The sequence below is a fragment of the Malania oleifera genome, chromosome 1, assembly GCF_029873635.1.
Source record: "Malania oleifera isolate guangnan ecotype guangnan chromosome 1, ASM2987363v1, whole genome shotgun sequence".
Taxonomy (NCBI): domain Eukaryota; kingdom Viridiplantae; phylum Streptophyta; class Magnoliopsida; order Santalales; family Ximeniaceae; genus Malania; species Malania oleifera.
Window position 1 is genome coordinate 130,394,079 of NC_080417.1, and position 17,220 is coordinate 130,411,298.

At 36.6% G+C, this 17,220-nt stretch overlaps 1 protein-coding gene across 2 annotated transcripts in view; it reads left to right on the forward strand.

Moving 5' to 3' along the window:
* The first annotated feature begins 1,374 nt into the window (after positions 1-1,374).
* LOC131146683 (tRNA dimethylallyltransferase 9) overlaps positions 1,375-17,220 on the forward strand; it is a 68,057-nt gene continuing 52,211 nt past the window's right edge. For both annotated transcript variants that reach the window (XM_058096431.1, XM_058096437.1), the window contains exons 1-3: positions 1,375-1,792; positions 11,868-11,921; positions 13,229-13,271. In XM_058096431.1, coding sequence (XP_057952414.1) covers positions 1,511-1,792; positions 11,868-11,921; positions 13,229-13,271 — 379 coding nt within the window. In that variant the 5' untranslated portion in view covers positions 1,375-1,510. The remainder of the gene's footprint in view (positions 1,793-11,867; positions 11,922-13,228; positions 13,272-17,220) is intronic.

Genomic DNA, 17,220 nt, shown 5'->3' on the forward strand with positions numbered 1-17,220 from the left:
TAGTGTTGAAGTTATTGTCACTTGACAAACGTGAAGTTGAAGATATTCATATCCTTAAGGAAGAAGTGGTAGGAGTTCCTAATGAAGTGGAAAGGCCTTGGTGATAAAGAAATCAACTGGATTTCTGTGAAAGATATGCAACCGTTTTTGAACAAAGTTGAAGTGTATCTAGTAGGGGTGAGCAAATGGTTGGTTTGGCCAAATTTGGTTAATTAACCGAATTAATCGAAATTTTCGATTAATGAAAATTGTTAACCAAACCGACCGAATAGAGGGGCCTCACCGAACCGAACCTGACCGAATTACCTTTTCGAGTAATTCGGTTAACCAAATTAATTTAGAATTAATTAATAAAATAGAATATAATTGCAGATTTTTTTTTACCAATTCGAGCTTAATTAAACACCTTATCTATTAATTTTATTAATAAAAAAGATATTTTGCTATTGAACTATAAGGTTAGAATTTCCCCTATCCTGCCTTTAACAAATTAACATATACTAATTTATATTTAAATTTTAATTAATTATTAATTGGTTATTTTGGTTAACCGAATTAACATTCCTCTTAATTGAACCAATTAACCGATTAACCGAACTTTGTAAAACCATAACCGAACCAACCGATCTTATTTTCTTAACCGAATTGAACAGACCAATTTTGGTCGGTTAATTTGGTTAATTTGGGTTTCCTCGAATTATGCTCACCCCTAGTACCTAGTGCCAAAGTCTACAAGGACATCGACCGCATAAGTGGGAGAATGTCACGAGCTAAGCTTGTTCACGACATTATGCTTGTCTATGACCGCTTGTTTCATGTGCTGGGGATGAGTTTCCATCATGTAAATACAAGTGTAAGGTTATTTTCTGCTAGTATTTTCTTTGTATGCCAAATAAGACAGTATGATTCTTCGATCACTTTAATGTTTTATAGTGACAAGATCATATTTACATAAAAACCTCTTTAAGGGGAGGGTGAGTGTTCACCAATCTTGTAAAACTCACTAACTATTGTCAACGTGTGTAGCATACCTGCCTCCCTCGGCTAAGCACACAATGTCAACAGAGGTGTTGTTAATAAATTGCGTTGCTTCAATGTTTACGGCTTGCTTGCCATGATTGCTTATGACTTCCGCTGCTATTTGATTGAATGCTAATGACAGTATTTTGTAGATAACTGTTAGTAAACATTGACTAATTAAGTAAAAGTATTTTAACTAGCACCACACGATCCTTTCACAAAGATATAAAAATAATAGGTCCATGACATCAAATCTCATAAAATTATGTCTTCATCTCTATTTATTTCTTAGCATGGATTACAACACTCCCATTATTTTCCCTTCTTTTATCTTTTTCCGAACAAAACTCATCTCCCGCTTAGAAAATTATCCAAAAGATGCAAAAAAGGGTCTGGTCGTGGGGCTCGGTCTCAAATAGGTTAAGATGACAAGAACGGTAGAACCCCGACGCCCCGTCTAATAAGCAGTCTTCTTCTTCGCCGAGCGATAATGGTAGGTGGTGGAGTCTGTTGCCTCGGTGTATGCGGACTAACATGGCTCCCTTTCTCGCTGGAAAGCCCTTTCCTTTGCGCTCCTCGATGCTCCTTCCGTCGGCACTGGCGGCAGCAACGACTCTTCGCGAGATCTTTTGTGGCGTCGGCGACAAAGACAGAGCCGGAGAAAGAGAAGGTGATTGTGATTTCGGGGCCCACAGGCGCGGGCAAGAGCCGGCTCGCCCTCGAGCTCGCCAAGCGGCTTAATGGCGAAATCATCAGTGCCGACTCTGTCCAGGTTACTGCACACGGTGTTACTTGCTTATATTTCTTGTTAATGCTATTTGTTTTATTCTTGGGGAATGTCTGAGCAGGAAAGAAAATAAAGTTATGGTTTACGAAGTCTTGTTCAGGCGCCAATAAAATATAGGAAAACGAAATGAATTTGGAACTTCGTGTTGAAAATTCTTCTTGTGAATTTGTACTTACGTATATGGTTGGGTCCAAGGCCAATAGACTTTAGCTTTTGGATTAAGTTGGTACTCACCTATTTATATCAAGACCATTGAAAATTATACTTGTGAATTTGTCCTATATTGAAAAAATAAAGTGAAAGATGGTTGCTTAATATATATATGATTCGGCTCAAGACCAATATGATTAAGCTTTTAATTGGTGCTTATTCATGTGTATCAAAACTAACCCATGGACTTCTCTAGTGCTAAGACTTTGTTTCCCATGCTTTAGTTGTTTTTGTTTCCAGGAAGTGAAGAATTTATAAACGAAAACAGAGTGTAAGCTTCCTAGATGTACATTGCATTTCTGCTGTGGCTGTTTATGATTTTTGGAATGTATCTGTTACATTGTTGTATCTATGCTATAGTTGATACGAGTGGTGTCAAATTTTTTTTTTTTCCCCTTTGCGAAATACTTTTTTTTTTAAAATGCTAGGCGATAACAAATCCTGCTTGCATATTCAAATCATTGATTTCCCTATGCTTTCCCGAAGCTCTTTTAGGCCTAGAATCGCTGCACATGAGTTTGAAGAAAAAAGTGGAACGCCCAGTCATGGAGGGTTTTATATTCTTTTTTATGACCTGAAATTCCTACCTAGTCAAGCCCTTTAGACCCACTCAGGCAGCACCACAACAGAGGATGAAAACGGAGGGTTTTACATTTTGAGAGTTTGTTTTTGTAATTTGATCCTATGACCTTCAAGTTTGGGTTTAACATCCTTACCATTAGGTTAAGGCTCATTCTTTTCATTTGGTGCACATGAATATATGGAAATATAACCAAATTCAAATTTTGTCAAGCTCTTGCCTAAAGGTAGTGAAGACATACATTTTCCCTATCTTGAAATAAGTCATCTAACTTAAAGATTTATGCTCTTATTAGAGGAATAAGGTTGTATTTGATTTGCAAAATGTTTGTTCTTAGGAATATTATAGAAAAATTGTATAGGAATAATAGTTTGGAAACAAAAAATCACCCATCTAAAAGCTTGTGTTATTCCATCCAACATGGAATATGATAGGAATAAACATTCACATGGCAAAATTTGAGAATAGTCATTTTTTGTCTATTCCTATTATGGACTTAATAAAAATTTTGCATTTTTTTGCCTTATAATTATAATACATTTTATTTTGTGAGTTATCAAATATTCAGATCCGTATATTATGATTTTTCTATTCTTGTGAACAAGCATTTTGTTAACCAAATGTAACCTGGAAGATTTTGCTTGAGATAATGGAAGGTGCTTAAGCTGATTTTGAAATTATATAGAGTGAAGAAAAGGCTATGTATGTAGAATAGAAGATGTAACATCATCGACCCTCACCCCGAACGACTGAGTTGAGTCACTTTTGAGTGCCTTGATCCTTAATTGTCGACCCAAAATATCCTCATTACACCAATGATGTGTATTGTGGGTCATTACAAGCCCATTAACATTGATAATGACTTAATGTGCGGTCATTTTGGGAAAAATAGTGAGCTGTTTTTGGTTAGTAATAGACACTCTCATGGTGAAATTTGAGAATAGTCATTCTTTGTCTATTCTTGTTATGAATTTATAAAAAATTTGCATTTTTTTTTCCATATAATTACAATACATATTCTTTTGTGAGTTATCAAATATTCAGATCCTGATATTATGATTATTCTATTCCTAGGAACAAGCATTCTGTTAACCAAATGTAATCTGAAAGATTTTTTCTTGAGATAATGGAAGGTGCTGAAGCTGATTTTGAAATTATATAGAGTGAAGAGAAGGCTTTATATGTAGAATAGAAGATGTAACATCATGGGCCCTCACCCTGAACTGCTGAGTTGAGTCACTTTTGAGTGCCTTGATCCTTAATTGTCAACCCAAAGTGTCATCATTACACCAAAGTCACCAATGATGTGCAATGTGGGTCATTGCAAGCCCATTAACATTGTTAATGACTTGGTCATTTTGGAAAAATAGTGAGCTGTTATGGTTTGAGACTAATAAACATTCACATGGTGAAATTTGAGAATATCATTCTGTCTTTTCCTTTTATGGATTTATAAATTTTTTTGCATTTTATGCCATATAATTATAATTCATTTTTTTTTGTGAGTCATCAAATATTTAGATCATGATATTATGATTGTTCTATTTCTAGGAACAAGCATTCTATTAACCATATGTAGCCTGAAAGATTTTTGCTTGAGATAATGGAAGGTGCTTAAGCTGATTTTGAAATTATATAGAGTGAAGAAAAGGCTATATATGTAGAATAGAAGATGTAACATCATGGGCCCTCACCCTGAACTGCTTAGTTGAGTCACTTTTGAGCTCCTTGATCCTTAAATGTCAACCCAAAATATCCTCATTACACCAATGATGTGCAATTTGGGTCATTACAAGCCCATTAACATTGTTAATGATTTAATGTGTGGTCATTTTGGGGAAAAAGGTGAGCTGTTCATGGTTTGAGACTAATAAACATTCACATGGTGAAATTTGAGAATAGTCATTCTTTGTCTATTCCTGTCATGGATTTATAAAAAATTTTGCATTTTTTTGCCGTATAATTATAATACATATTCTTGTAAGTTATCAAATATTCAGATCCTTATATTATGATTGTTCTATTCCTAGGAATAAGCGCTCTATTAACCAAATGTAACCTGAAAGATTTTTGCTTGAGATAATGGAAGGTTCTTAAACTGATTTTGAAATTATATTGAGTGAAGAAAAGGCTATATATGTAGAATAGAAGATGTAACATCATGGGCCCTCACCCTGAACTGCTGAGTTGAGTCACTTTTGAGCGCCTTGATCCTTAATTGTCGGCCCAAAATATCCTCATTACACCAATGATGTGCAATGTGGGTCATTACAAGCCCATTAACATTGTTAATGACTTAATGTGTGGTCATTTTTGGAAAAATAGTGAGCTGTTCATGGTTTGAGAATAATATTGATTTGTTTGCTAGTAAGGATGCTAGGAGTTGGAGTTTGAAATGACTCATAAGTCATAACCCATCTCCCACAGTAGTAGTGCAATGGGGGTGTGGTCATCTCTCTTGGCAGCATGCCTTGATCACTTGGGTGGTTGATGTGCTTAGTGCTAGTAGGATGGTAGTGTGTTCTCAAGAGTTGATATTTGGGGCTCTAAGTGGGTAGAAAGATTGTAGAAAATTTTCATTTGCAGTTTGCTAATGATACACTTTTTTATTGGAGGTTCATGCTATTAAGTTTTGGAAAGTGTTTTTGTTATTTGGAGTGTTTGAGGTAGTATTTGGGCTTAATATTAGAAAAGCTCAGAGGGGAGTTGCTCGTGTTGATTAGGGGCAGCTACGGTTCATGGTTTTAGTACTTTAGAAGGTTGTGAGATGTGAATAGCCTTTGTGTTTCCTAGATCTTTGTTTGGGCAGAAATCCTAAGTTGGACTCTTTCCAGATCCAGTTATTAGGCTGTGAGTCACTGCCTTGAGGATGGAAGCACACTTATGTTTCTTTAAGAGGTAAGATCAGTCCTATTTCTTCTTATCCTTTCATTATTCCTCTTTATTTTTATGTCTTTATATGAGTTTCCTTTAACTACAGCAGACAACAGCGAGCATTTTGATGTGAGAAATTTTATGGTTGTTATTTGGGAGGGTTGAAAGAGGAGGAAGTTTTGGGACTTGGTAATTTAGTGTCCAAAATCATTTTCTTGTCCAATAAGTGTTTTTGAAGATTCTGTTTGGAGCCTACTTCTCAGCATGAGTTGTTAGGATTAAGTATGATGTCTTCGACAAAATGAGGGAGATGCTGTGCGGAGGTGTTAGTGTTATACGTGCGGGCCCTTAGGAAGAAATTCTCAGGTTTCTCATTTGTTTTATCTTCCTAACTCCTGATAAAATTGGGAATTGATTTTTTTTTTTTTATCATTTTAGGAAGATATTTTGAATGGTATTACTCTTTTTCTTGTCTCTTTGACTCAATCAACTTTCTTTTCTTTGTAATACACCTATTTTTTCTCTCTACTCGTTGGAGGCGGCCTATTTTTGGGCTTCTATTTTTTAAAGAATCTTAATGAGAGGGAAATTGATGAGCTTATGCATTTGGTGGAGGCTCTTGCATGTTTTGTTCCTTGTCTTAGGTCTTTGTCAAAACTTGGGGGTGGGGGTCGGGCTGGAGGATGATTTTATTTTTTTCTTCAAATTAAACTTGGGCTTGATGGGAATTGCGTTCATTTTGCAATCTATTGGGTGTTGGGGAGTGGAGAGGAATGATAAAGTTTTGTGGAATTAGTTTTAACTTTGGGCAATTTTTTTTTCTTAGCTTTTCTTTAGGATATTTATTTGAGTGTTTTTAGGATTATTTTGTTGAATTATTTGCAGTGGTTTGGAGGGCTCAGCTATTGTAAATTTGTTTTCTTTGTAATTTTAGAGAAAGCTTATGATATGGTACCTAGGGAACTTCTATGATGGGTTTTATAAAAAGAGGAGCATGCAATAGGTATATTGATGTCATTAAGGATATGTACGATGGAGTAAAGACTATCATTAAGATTACAGGTGGAATGTCTAGGTTATTTCCAATCATAATAGGTGTACATCAAAATATGTTTTGAGCCCTTATCTTTTTCCACTAGTGATGGATGAACTTATTAGAAGTATCCAATATGAAGTTCCACGGTATATGATGTTTGCAGAGGATATTGTTGATTGATGAAATTAGAAGTGGAGTAGAATCCAAATTAGAATCATGGAGAGAAGCTTTAGAATATAGAGGTTTTAGGATTAATAGAAATGCAACAGAGTATATGAAAGTCATTGTAGAAGGAACATTGGAGAAATGATTAAACGTGATGGTCAAGAAATTAATAGCACTAGTATATTTTGATTCCTTAGATCTATTATGTAAGCTGAAGGAGAAATTGAAGAAGATGTAATAAATAGAATTAAAGCAAGTTGGATAAATTGGAGAATTGCTTTAGGTATGCTGTTTGATTGTAGAATGCCCCTAAAATTAAAAGAAAGTTCTATAGGACAGCTACAAGACCTACTATGCTATATGGATCACAATGTTGGGCAACTTAGAAACAGCATATCCAAAAAATAAAAATTTCCGAAATGAGAGTACTAAGGTGAATGAGTAGTATAGCATGGAAAGACAAATTAAGGAATGAATATATTCGTAGTAAGTTATGCGTAGCTCTTGTAAAAGTAAAGATAAAGGAGGGATGACTTACATGGTTTGGGCATCTGCAACGTAGGCCTAGTGCACCAGTGGGGATGATTGAGCTAGTTATTTTTAGAGGAAGTAGAAGGGGTAGGGTAAGACCTAAAAACTTGGAATGAGATAGTAAGGATTTAACAGCCTTGAAATAATCAGAGGGAATTGCCCACAATTGTGTGAATTGGCAGAAAAAGATTCATGTAGTTGATCCCACCTAGTGGGACTTAAGATTTGGTTTGTTGTTGTTTTATTTGGATGGATTGTGAGCCTTCATTGTTGGGTGTTACACCCAAACTTGGAAGGTCATAGGTCCAAGTAAAAAAACCCTATTGAATGTGGTGGTAAGGTTGCATACATTGTGCTCCCCCAAGACCCTAATATGGTGCAAGAACTTTGCCTTCTGTGTGCTACATGTGTTTGGAAGATGCCTTGTCCTTCTCCAAGCATTGCTTTTGTGTGCTGCATGTGTTTGGAAGATGCCTTGTCCTCCTTCAAGCATTGCTTTTGTCTTTTTAATGTATCTTCTCTTTTCATTGAGACCTAATATAATAGGGGGATTTTGGGTCCATAAGTAATGTTCAAGCCTCAAGGAACTCAAAAGTGACTCAAGATGATATTTTTGCGTATTGGTTCATGGTGTTGTAGTGTACAAGTTTTCAACCTAATGGTTAGTAGGAGTAATTGGTGTGTCTTATAGGATTGTGGATATTTAATTAAGTGAAGTAATAAATAGTGGCATAAAGGAAATGAATAAAAGTATTAGAGGGGGAGATAGAGTTAAACTTTGATATGTTAGATAAAATATACAGGATGAGTTTTACGAATCCAATGCTTTTAAGATGATGTTGCAATATCAAAAGGAAATAATTCACACAAACCCAATTGTTAGGGGTACACCTTACAATATGAGCAACTAAAGATGAAGTAGTTAACTTCTTGGATTATGTTGGACTAAAAAATAAAAAGACTATTGTTTAGCTACCACTTCTCACATAAAAAAGACGAAAAATAATATTTGATTACTAGTAAATTTTTTCTTGTGATTCTGTGAAAGAGGAAGGTTGTAATACAGAATTAGAATTCAATACTACATGGCAAATTGGATGTGAGAAAAAGGAAATTTTTAAAAACCTTTTTAGGTTTTTGTTGGGGTGGGGGTGGTTGGTTGTTGGTGGTGGCAGGGAAGGTTTCACCTCTATATGAGTGTGTGTATTACTTGTTACTAGAGCTATTTAATATTACTACTGTGTGTTATTGCTCTGTTATTAAACGTGAGTTTGTAAATGTAATATGGTCATTGTCATGTGCTTGGCATATATTATAAATAGAGGGAGAAACCTATCATTGTCATTGGGTCTTCTAATTTACCCAATTCTTCAACATGGTGTCAAAGCATGACTCTGAGACCCGAACCCTAATTGCCACAGCTAACGTCAAACTGAAGCCTAAAACCCTAAATCTGCTGCATGTCTATCATCATAGGAGAATTGCCAGCACCCCCGTAGGCCTGAAAACCAGCCAGCTGCTGGAAAACACAGCAGTCGATGGAAAATTTCTCTCTGTCACTTCTGTTTCATAACCTCAAGAACCCCTTCAGATTTTGCGAAACCAACCCCATATAGAGCCATAGAACGTGCCAATCTATCATTTTGTGAAATTTCATCCGCAGAGGAGGTCTCCACTTGCTGGCAGCTCCAATTCTACTGGTGCGTGAGTCTTTTGAGCACTATTTTTGCTCCCATTTCTTTCCAAATGCCCAAGATGCTCCCATACTCAATAACATCAAGTTCTTGGTCATGTCTTTTGTTCAAAGATCCATATTTTTTGTTTGTCTACTTGTCGCACTTTGTTAATGGTTATTTGGTAGCATTAGAATTTTGTATTAGTTTCTTGGGGATTTCTTGGGGCCTTGGCAGTGTTATATTAGTTTGTTTTTGAATTGTTTGTAGTTGTTTTAGTTGTTCACCTTCTTCATGGTTACTTTGGTTGTTCTAGCCATTGACCTTGTTCATTGTTGGTCGTTTTAGTTGTTCACTAGGTTCTGTGGCTTGCTATGTGGTTAGTTTTGCAAAATATGAGGTATTTCTTGAGGTGTTGAAGAGGACAACAGCATCCAGGATTTTTCCAGCGACAGCAGTATTTTCCAGCAACTGCTGAAGCTTCTCCTGGACTTTGGTGATGCTCAACCTTTCTACTGCAGCAGGTTGTATGGTATTATGATATTTACGGTTCGATTTAGTGGCGGTTTTGCAATTAGGGTTTAGTTCGAATCTTGCTCTGATACCATATTGAATAATTGGGTAAAATGGAAGACCTTACCTCAATGATAGGTCTCTCCCTCTATTTATAATATATTGAAAACTAAGGTGTAGTCCCAAGAGGGGGGGGTGAATTGGATTTAAATTTTTTTTTCTTAATTCCTTTTAAGACATCTTAACATCGTTTATTTCTTTTAACCAATTCTTGACTTGTTTGTTTGATTTATCAATCACACAAGAACTTGGTTCTTTTTATACAATCTACAACACAATTACTTAAACAATCAAGCAACCAATCAATAAACCAAACCAATTATCCAATCAAACACAATATCCAAACCAAGATATGTAGTACAAGATTTCAGCTTTTGTTTGTTTGCAGCCCTGTAAATATGAAAGTTTGATTCAAGCCCTGTGATTAATGCAATCCCTTTAATAATGAATTAGCTTTCTCATAGTGATTTTCAACAAAACAGTCACACTCTTCCTAAAATTCAGAATTCAAATAAACTCTTAGTTAATTTGGGTGTTAACCAATTAACGTACTCCCTTACGGTTTCCGCAAAGTATAGTTTAACCAACGTACTCCCTTTCGGTTTCCGCAACCCAAATCAAAATTAGACTTTAAGTTTACTTAATTTCCAAATATCTGTAGTCTATATGATTAAGAAATTTAAATCATCCACGCATTTTATATGTGCTGAAAATAAAGAGTAAGGAAAAGAGAGAGTGAGACCGCAGTTTTTACGAGGTTCGGCTTATACCTAGCTTACATCCTCACCTTTGGCAAACGACCAAAGGATTCACTAAAACCAGTTCCTTTGCCGGGCTGAACAATACCGTTTACACACTCCTTCAGTAGGCTAGAGTCCGCCTCTCCAAACGATATACCCTCGTTCGGTCACTCTTTCAATTAGGCTAGAGCAGCACCTCTCTAAGCGATATCCCCTCGCTTAGCCAATGATCGGAACACCTCGAATCATCCAAGAACTACAAAAGATATGAGGTAATCTTTGCGTACAATAGTACTCTCAAAACAGAGTAAATTAGTACAAATTCAGCTCTAGGTACTTCAACAATTTAAATACCAATAAGAAATAGAATTGAAGCTCAAGTGTAGAATTCACCAAGGGTTCCTTTTTGATTTGAGAAAACTCAGTATGAGAACCTTAGGTTGGTGTTTCAGCAGCAATTCAGATGATTTCCCTCCAGCAAGAGTATGAGCAATATGAAACTTTGAGAGAGTTTGAAAGATTTGATGCAAGTGTGCTGTATGATTTCTTGTATGTAAATTTCTTGGGATTAAAGGAGTATTTATAGGCATTTTAGGATTAGTTTCCTTGTTCCCCAAGTGACTTGGAGTGTCCACCAAGTTTTTATAACGTTCATATTTGAAAAACCAAAATTTGAAGTTTTCCTGTTGGAGTTTAAAAAATCAAAACCCGTGAAGTCAGTTGGCTGACCAGGTGACTGGGTAGTATATTTTCACAGGGTCAGTCGGTTGGACAGGCGGCTGACACCCTTTTGTTTGCCAAAATTAAAATCAGGAAATTGTCAGTCGGCTGGCGTGACATAGTTCAAAATGGGTCAGTCGGTTGGGTACTGTCAGTCGGCTGGGTATTTTCAGTTCATTGAGTCAGTCGACTGGGCAGTTAACTTGGCTGTTGGTTTTCTGTCAGTCAGCTGACTTAACTTAGAGTATTTCTGGTCAGTCGGCGGACCAGTCCCCTTGCTGATTTTTCATGTTTGGCTTTCAAATTTAGTTTTGCTCTCTTGTTTTAATCTTTCATAAAACATTTTCCGGGGTTTTAAAATAGGTCTCTTAAGTCCATTTATTTCCCCTAAAGAGCTTCAACAATATTTCAAAAGACATTTAAATATTAAAACACTTACATAAAGACTTCTATGCCATTTGTCATTCTTAAACATTTAAGTCTTCATGCTTTGATCTGCTACTTATCTTCAAGCTTTCAGATACTTTGAGCTTTTCATTGTGTTCTCTATAATATCTATGCTCTCATGATCTTCAAGCTTTAGTCTTTTAATGCTTAACTACTCAGAGAAGCTTTCACTTAATTTGGTTTTGATTTTCAGCTTGCTTCCATGACAAACATGAGTGTAGAGTTATGTAATCCTGAAATAAAGTCACTCAACAACACATGCTAAAACATCTTCATTTGTTATCATTAAAACAAGATTGAAAAGCCTAGTTAGGTCAACATATATGTCAAGTACAATACCAATGATCATGATACCCTTACTAACACACAATTATTAACATTACTCTAACACATAATAATAATAATGCTAAATGACTAAATAACCACCAACATTGTTAAAATATTGTATAATTGTAATTACCTTTTCTTTGTACTTATAGTAAGTCCAATGAATTGATATGGTTTGTGACAGGTATATCGAGGTCTTGATGTTGGATCTGCGAAGCCTTCATCAAGTGACAGAAAGGTGCCTACAATTTATGTGCTTTTAGATATTATACGCGTGTATTATTTCTTCTAGTCTTGGTGCATAATTTTGTTGGTTCAGAAGAAAAAGGGTGCAAGTCACAACTGAGTTAGTGTTAATGTAATATTTCACCCAGTGGGAGTGTGGGATAGTGGTAGATGATAATTTTTTCTAAGGTAAAATAAAAGAAACTCATAACCTAAGGAACTGGAGAACATGTCCAAGAAATGAAACTGAAGTAACAATTACAAAACAGAAGCCCTGCAATACCACATCATACTAGGGCTTAAAGTTACGGTTGAAAAATTGAAATTTTGGTTGAAATTTCAAGTTTGTGAGGGTATGAATTGGAAACTCATTTTCAAATTTGAAAAGCTCCGATTGAAAATTCAAAACTTCAGTAAATTTTGACTAAAGTTGTGGAATTTTGGTAAGTTTTCTGTGGAAATTTCGATAAATTGGGCACTGTATCTCAAATTTTGATGGAAAAAATTGGAAAAGAAAAATGAATTTTGAGGCCCTAGACTAAGCATATCTCATCACTTCATCCTTGTTTTGAAGCCCTAAACTAAGCATACCCCCTTATTGTTGTCATGATGATGTCCTGACGTAATTAAAATGCCCTCTTACCCTTGTTTTACTATTTTGCCCCTCCCAAATTCCCACTTAACCTTTACCCAATTACAATACTTACCCACTATTTACCTATGACATATTATTGTTGTTGTTGTTGTTATTACTATAAATGTTCTTTATTGCCTTGCTTGCCTTTTGATGTGCAATTTATATACCTAAAAACTTGTCAAGAATGCCTTTTCTAAATTTATTTTGAGTCCAAATTCTGCATGACCATCTATTTTAATATTTCCTGAAGTTGCATTGTAAATTTCTGTCATTTACTATAAATTTCTGTCATTTCTTGAAAATTGAAATAAAAAAAAAAATTTCTTTAAATTGAGACACAGGTTCCTATTGAATCCATTATGTGAATTATTGTAGGATTTATTATGTTACTTTTTTAGCTCAATATTTCAAGCTTATTATTGTGTCATCTCGGCCTCATTGTTCACATTGCCATTTCTGTCTTCTGTGAAGTTGGTAGAAAGAAAGGAAATCATGGTACTGATAATACTATAGTCAGAATGGTTTGTCTATTTAATTAGAGTTTTGCCATGATTGTGCCAAGCTTGTTTTCTGCTTCTGTCATCTTTTCTGGCCTGTTGTCCAATAACTGGAATTTGTCAATTACTTATTTGGTTAGTTGACCCCTGTACTTGTCATAATTGTTATTTTATTTCATCTTGCAGGAAGTGGCACATCATTTGATTGACATATTGCACCCTTCTGAAGGTATGTTATCTGTAAATCAAAACAATCAGCCATGAGACATTACCTTGTGTTTAGTAGCTTGGAGTTTGGACCTTGGATTTGGATTTGTGTGAGTTAGAATGAAATATTTTAGAAAATTGTATTTAACTTTGTCCAAATCGTCTCAAATCCAAATGTAAAGTCAGAAATCCATGCTCCTGATCGTAACCTTAGTGGCTGCACTTTGAAAACTGATGCATGAGCAGGAAACACACTTCATTTGGTAGTTGAAATGGTGCTTGATATGCTTTCTTGAAATGAATGATGTTTTCTTCTTTACAATGCAGTGGATTTAGGTGTAAAAAATTAATGCAACTTGGGGATATTTCACATGTTATATAAAGTTGGCTTCATAGTTACCTTGAATGTAGTGCATTCGGGATTGTGGTATGGTTATATGGGAATGGGTTATGATACTTAAGATGTGGCACAAAAGGGTGCAGGCTTCATCAATATGACAATATGCCATTTTGGATCATGGTACATGCGTGAGCCACCTATTTTAGGTCCTTGGTAGGTTTATTTGAGATTGCAGTGTGTTTTCTGTTATTAAACTGTTGTTGTTGTTTTTTTTTTTTTTCAGTGCTGAAGGTGGCGGTGGGCAAGATGTTTTCTAAAATCAGTGTCCTAGTCTTTTGATTTTAATGCAAATTAATACAAGTTTTGATAATATTACTTGTAAAGCTTGATATACATTGTTGGCCTACAACCTAATAGTTGAAACTTTAAGGTGAAGTGGTAATCTAACATGGTATCAGAGCTGATTAAAGGAGGTCCTGGGTTCTAGTCTTGTCACCTGCATTTATTTTTTGGTGCTTAAAAATTGTTGTATTCCCTGTAATGGGTGTTATTTATTTATTTTTCATCTCTCCACATGCTTTCGGGTTGCACGTGTGGCGGAGTGTTCAAGCTTGATATACATTGTTGGCCCACAACCTAATAACTTAAGCTTTTAGGTAAAGTGGTAATCTAACATTACTAAACTTAAAAGCCAGCAAAACTGTTGAACTTTTAATTGAACAGTTGGTCAATATTGTTGGAGCTGGAGTACATGACTACCTGCTGTGACTCAATATCATGCAATTATTAACTGAAAATATCTTCTTTAAGAATAAGTAAATTTTTTAAAGACTGTTGGCATCTGTTAAGTAAAAAAAAGTTGGTAAAATGAAAAGACTCAAAACATGTGTGTGTGTATCTCTCTCTCACTCTCTCTCTCTCTCTCATCCTTCCATAGCATGGTTGCGAGTACAAGCCAACTCTGACACGCTCTCTTTCTCTACATCTTTCAAAGCTGATGCACAAGCATGTACGAAGTGTTTTCTCTCTCTGTGTCACTCTCTCTCTTAAGCACCTTGGAAGATGCAAGTCAAGATTTGGGGCTGCAAGTGTCTACATCTTACTGCCCCTACAACTATTTCACTCAAGTTGCTTACATTATTCAACGAATTCCCTGTAGAAGCAAGAGTATGATCAGATTTGAATTTATAATGCAAATTCAGACTAATATATGTGAAACTAAGTTATGCTGATTTTTTCTGTGTCTCAACTATTTATTATATGAACCCACGAACCTACATATTTTGGCCCAAGTATTTACAAAAAATCCTTCTCCAAATAATTTCTCAGGATCAAATATGAAAGCCAAGAGTACATGTGTAATTTGAAAACAACTCCCCTTTGCATGCATGTTTTCAAGAAAAACTGCCTTCTTATCCTTTCATACGATGCCTTAAATGTCCTCGTACCATCTTTTCACAAAATTAAAAGAACCACCAGGCTATAATAGGGACCCCCCCCCCCCCCCCCAAAACCCACACAAAAAGAATCCTTTCAGAAATGCCCTCCATTTCCTCTCCGCTTTTTGTGCAGGAAAGGTGTTAATTCATTCACCCCTCCTATTCTCATGCACAATTTGCTTTCTACTAATTCATTCACACCTCCCATTTGCCTCTGCAATTATTCACACTCCAGTGACATATTTATGGATTTGTTATTCAATTATGCCGTGCGTCAATGGAGCATGGCTTGAAGTGTGGTCAGAAGTTGGAGGTCTTTCTACCTCTCTTGCCAGCAAACGTGATGGCTGCTGTCCATGGCGGCTATGCTTGCAAAAATGAAGCTCTTCCTGTCTTTTGCAACTAATAAAAAGATTAACGTACTGGGCTCCTGGATCTGCTGGTTGCGGCATTGTTGGTGCCAGGCACTGGGGAAGCCCTTCTACTACGGAGTAAAGGGGGTCAAGCCAGATCAGGTGTCGACCTTGGCATGGTTAAATCGACTGGAAGCGCTGGCGATGGAGGGGGAAGGCATATTGCCATGGATGCTGTGCTGGCCTGCTGCAAAACATTGAGAACACCCCCCTCCCCGCCGGCCTTACATCGGCAATTAGAGGCCAGAGAGAATGGGCATTTGCTGCTTATGGCTCATAAATTGTTGTTTGTACATAAATATTTCACTTGACAAAAAAAAAAATGTCTCGCTTTCCCTTTCACCCCCTCTCTCTTCTTCCCTTTCACGGAATGATTCTCTCTCCTTCTTGAGTGTACAGTGATATGAAGTCTTATACAGTAGGTCATGTTGAATCGGTCAATCCAAATCCTTTGATCTGCACTTGGATAGGGTTGGGGAGTTCTCTTCTCTGCTTGTGGTCAGGAACAACGTGGTTTGAACAACTGATTTAGGTTTCTAAAGAGGGAGTTTCTTGGTTTGATCAGTGTTTGGCTGGATGGAAAGGGGGTATCATAGTTTAAGTAAGGGCATCATGCAGTACTGGATGTTGATTAGGTGGACGAAGTTGGGAACGTTTATGGAGTTGGGGTTGGGACGGAAAGGAAGGAAATTTTTAATGTTCATTCCTGGCAGCACAGAGGGCAAGTGTTGGCACACAGATCGCAAAGTAATTTCAGAAGGCATCTGAAACTGTAGTTGCAGATGACTCATCATGTCCCTGATCATGGAGTCAGGTGGGTGTTGGAAGGTGAAAAGGGCGAAGGCGTGGATCGTGGTAGTCAATATTGCTGGAAATCAGGGTTTGGTGGGTGGAAGAGAAGATCAGTGTTGCCAGTGTGAAGGTGTGATGCAGTTGAAGGAACCTGGATTTTCGAAGTCAGGACCCATCGCAGAATGACCAGAATCATGTGGTCAGAATGGCAAGGAAGCTAGGGTTTCAGCAGGAGTAGTGATATTCTTAGATGCAGTTAGGGTTGCATTCAGGGATGAGACTGCAAAGAGGAATGGGTTGGGCAGTATTTTTTCTGGTTTTGTACCTGGCCCAAATAATAGAAAAAGAAGGCACATCTTTTCCAATAAACTGGGACAATTATTTGATCAGGCCCAATTTTTTTTAGGGAAATCTGGAGTGGGCTCAAAGGGAGGTTCTGATCCATTGGACTTCATGCAGATGGGCCAAGCTGGTTGTCAAGCTTTTGTTTTGGATAATGATGATCCAGGTGCTTCCTTGCTGGAAACCAAAAATGGGCAGGCTCAATATTCTGTTCTTGGAACCCAGAAGCCGAGAACTGGGAAGGAGGATACTGTACCTTTCAATAGTACCATACATTCCCAGTCTACAGATTCCCAAGATATGAGTCAAATTGATCGAATTCTGGAACAAACTCAGATTAGCAGCAGATAATATTTGAAACAAGATTGTGGTGATAAAAAATGCAACAAGTTTTGAATAGGGATTAGAAAGTGATGTGGAAAAGAGTAAAAAAATTAGAAGTTGCTTTGGGGGAGGAAGTCCGATTGTTTTTTTCTTAATTATAACAAATTTGAGGGAAACAAGATAAGCTTGTCGGGGGAGGGGGGGGGGGGGGGGCTTGTATGGGTGCTAAAATGAGGAAGGTGTTTGAAGATAAGGGAGAAAAATCTGGTGAGTCAGTGGCAAAGTTATTAAAGAGAGATTCTAAAGAAGAGCTTAAGCTTA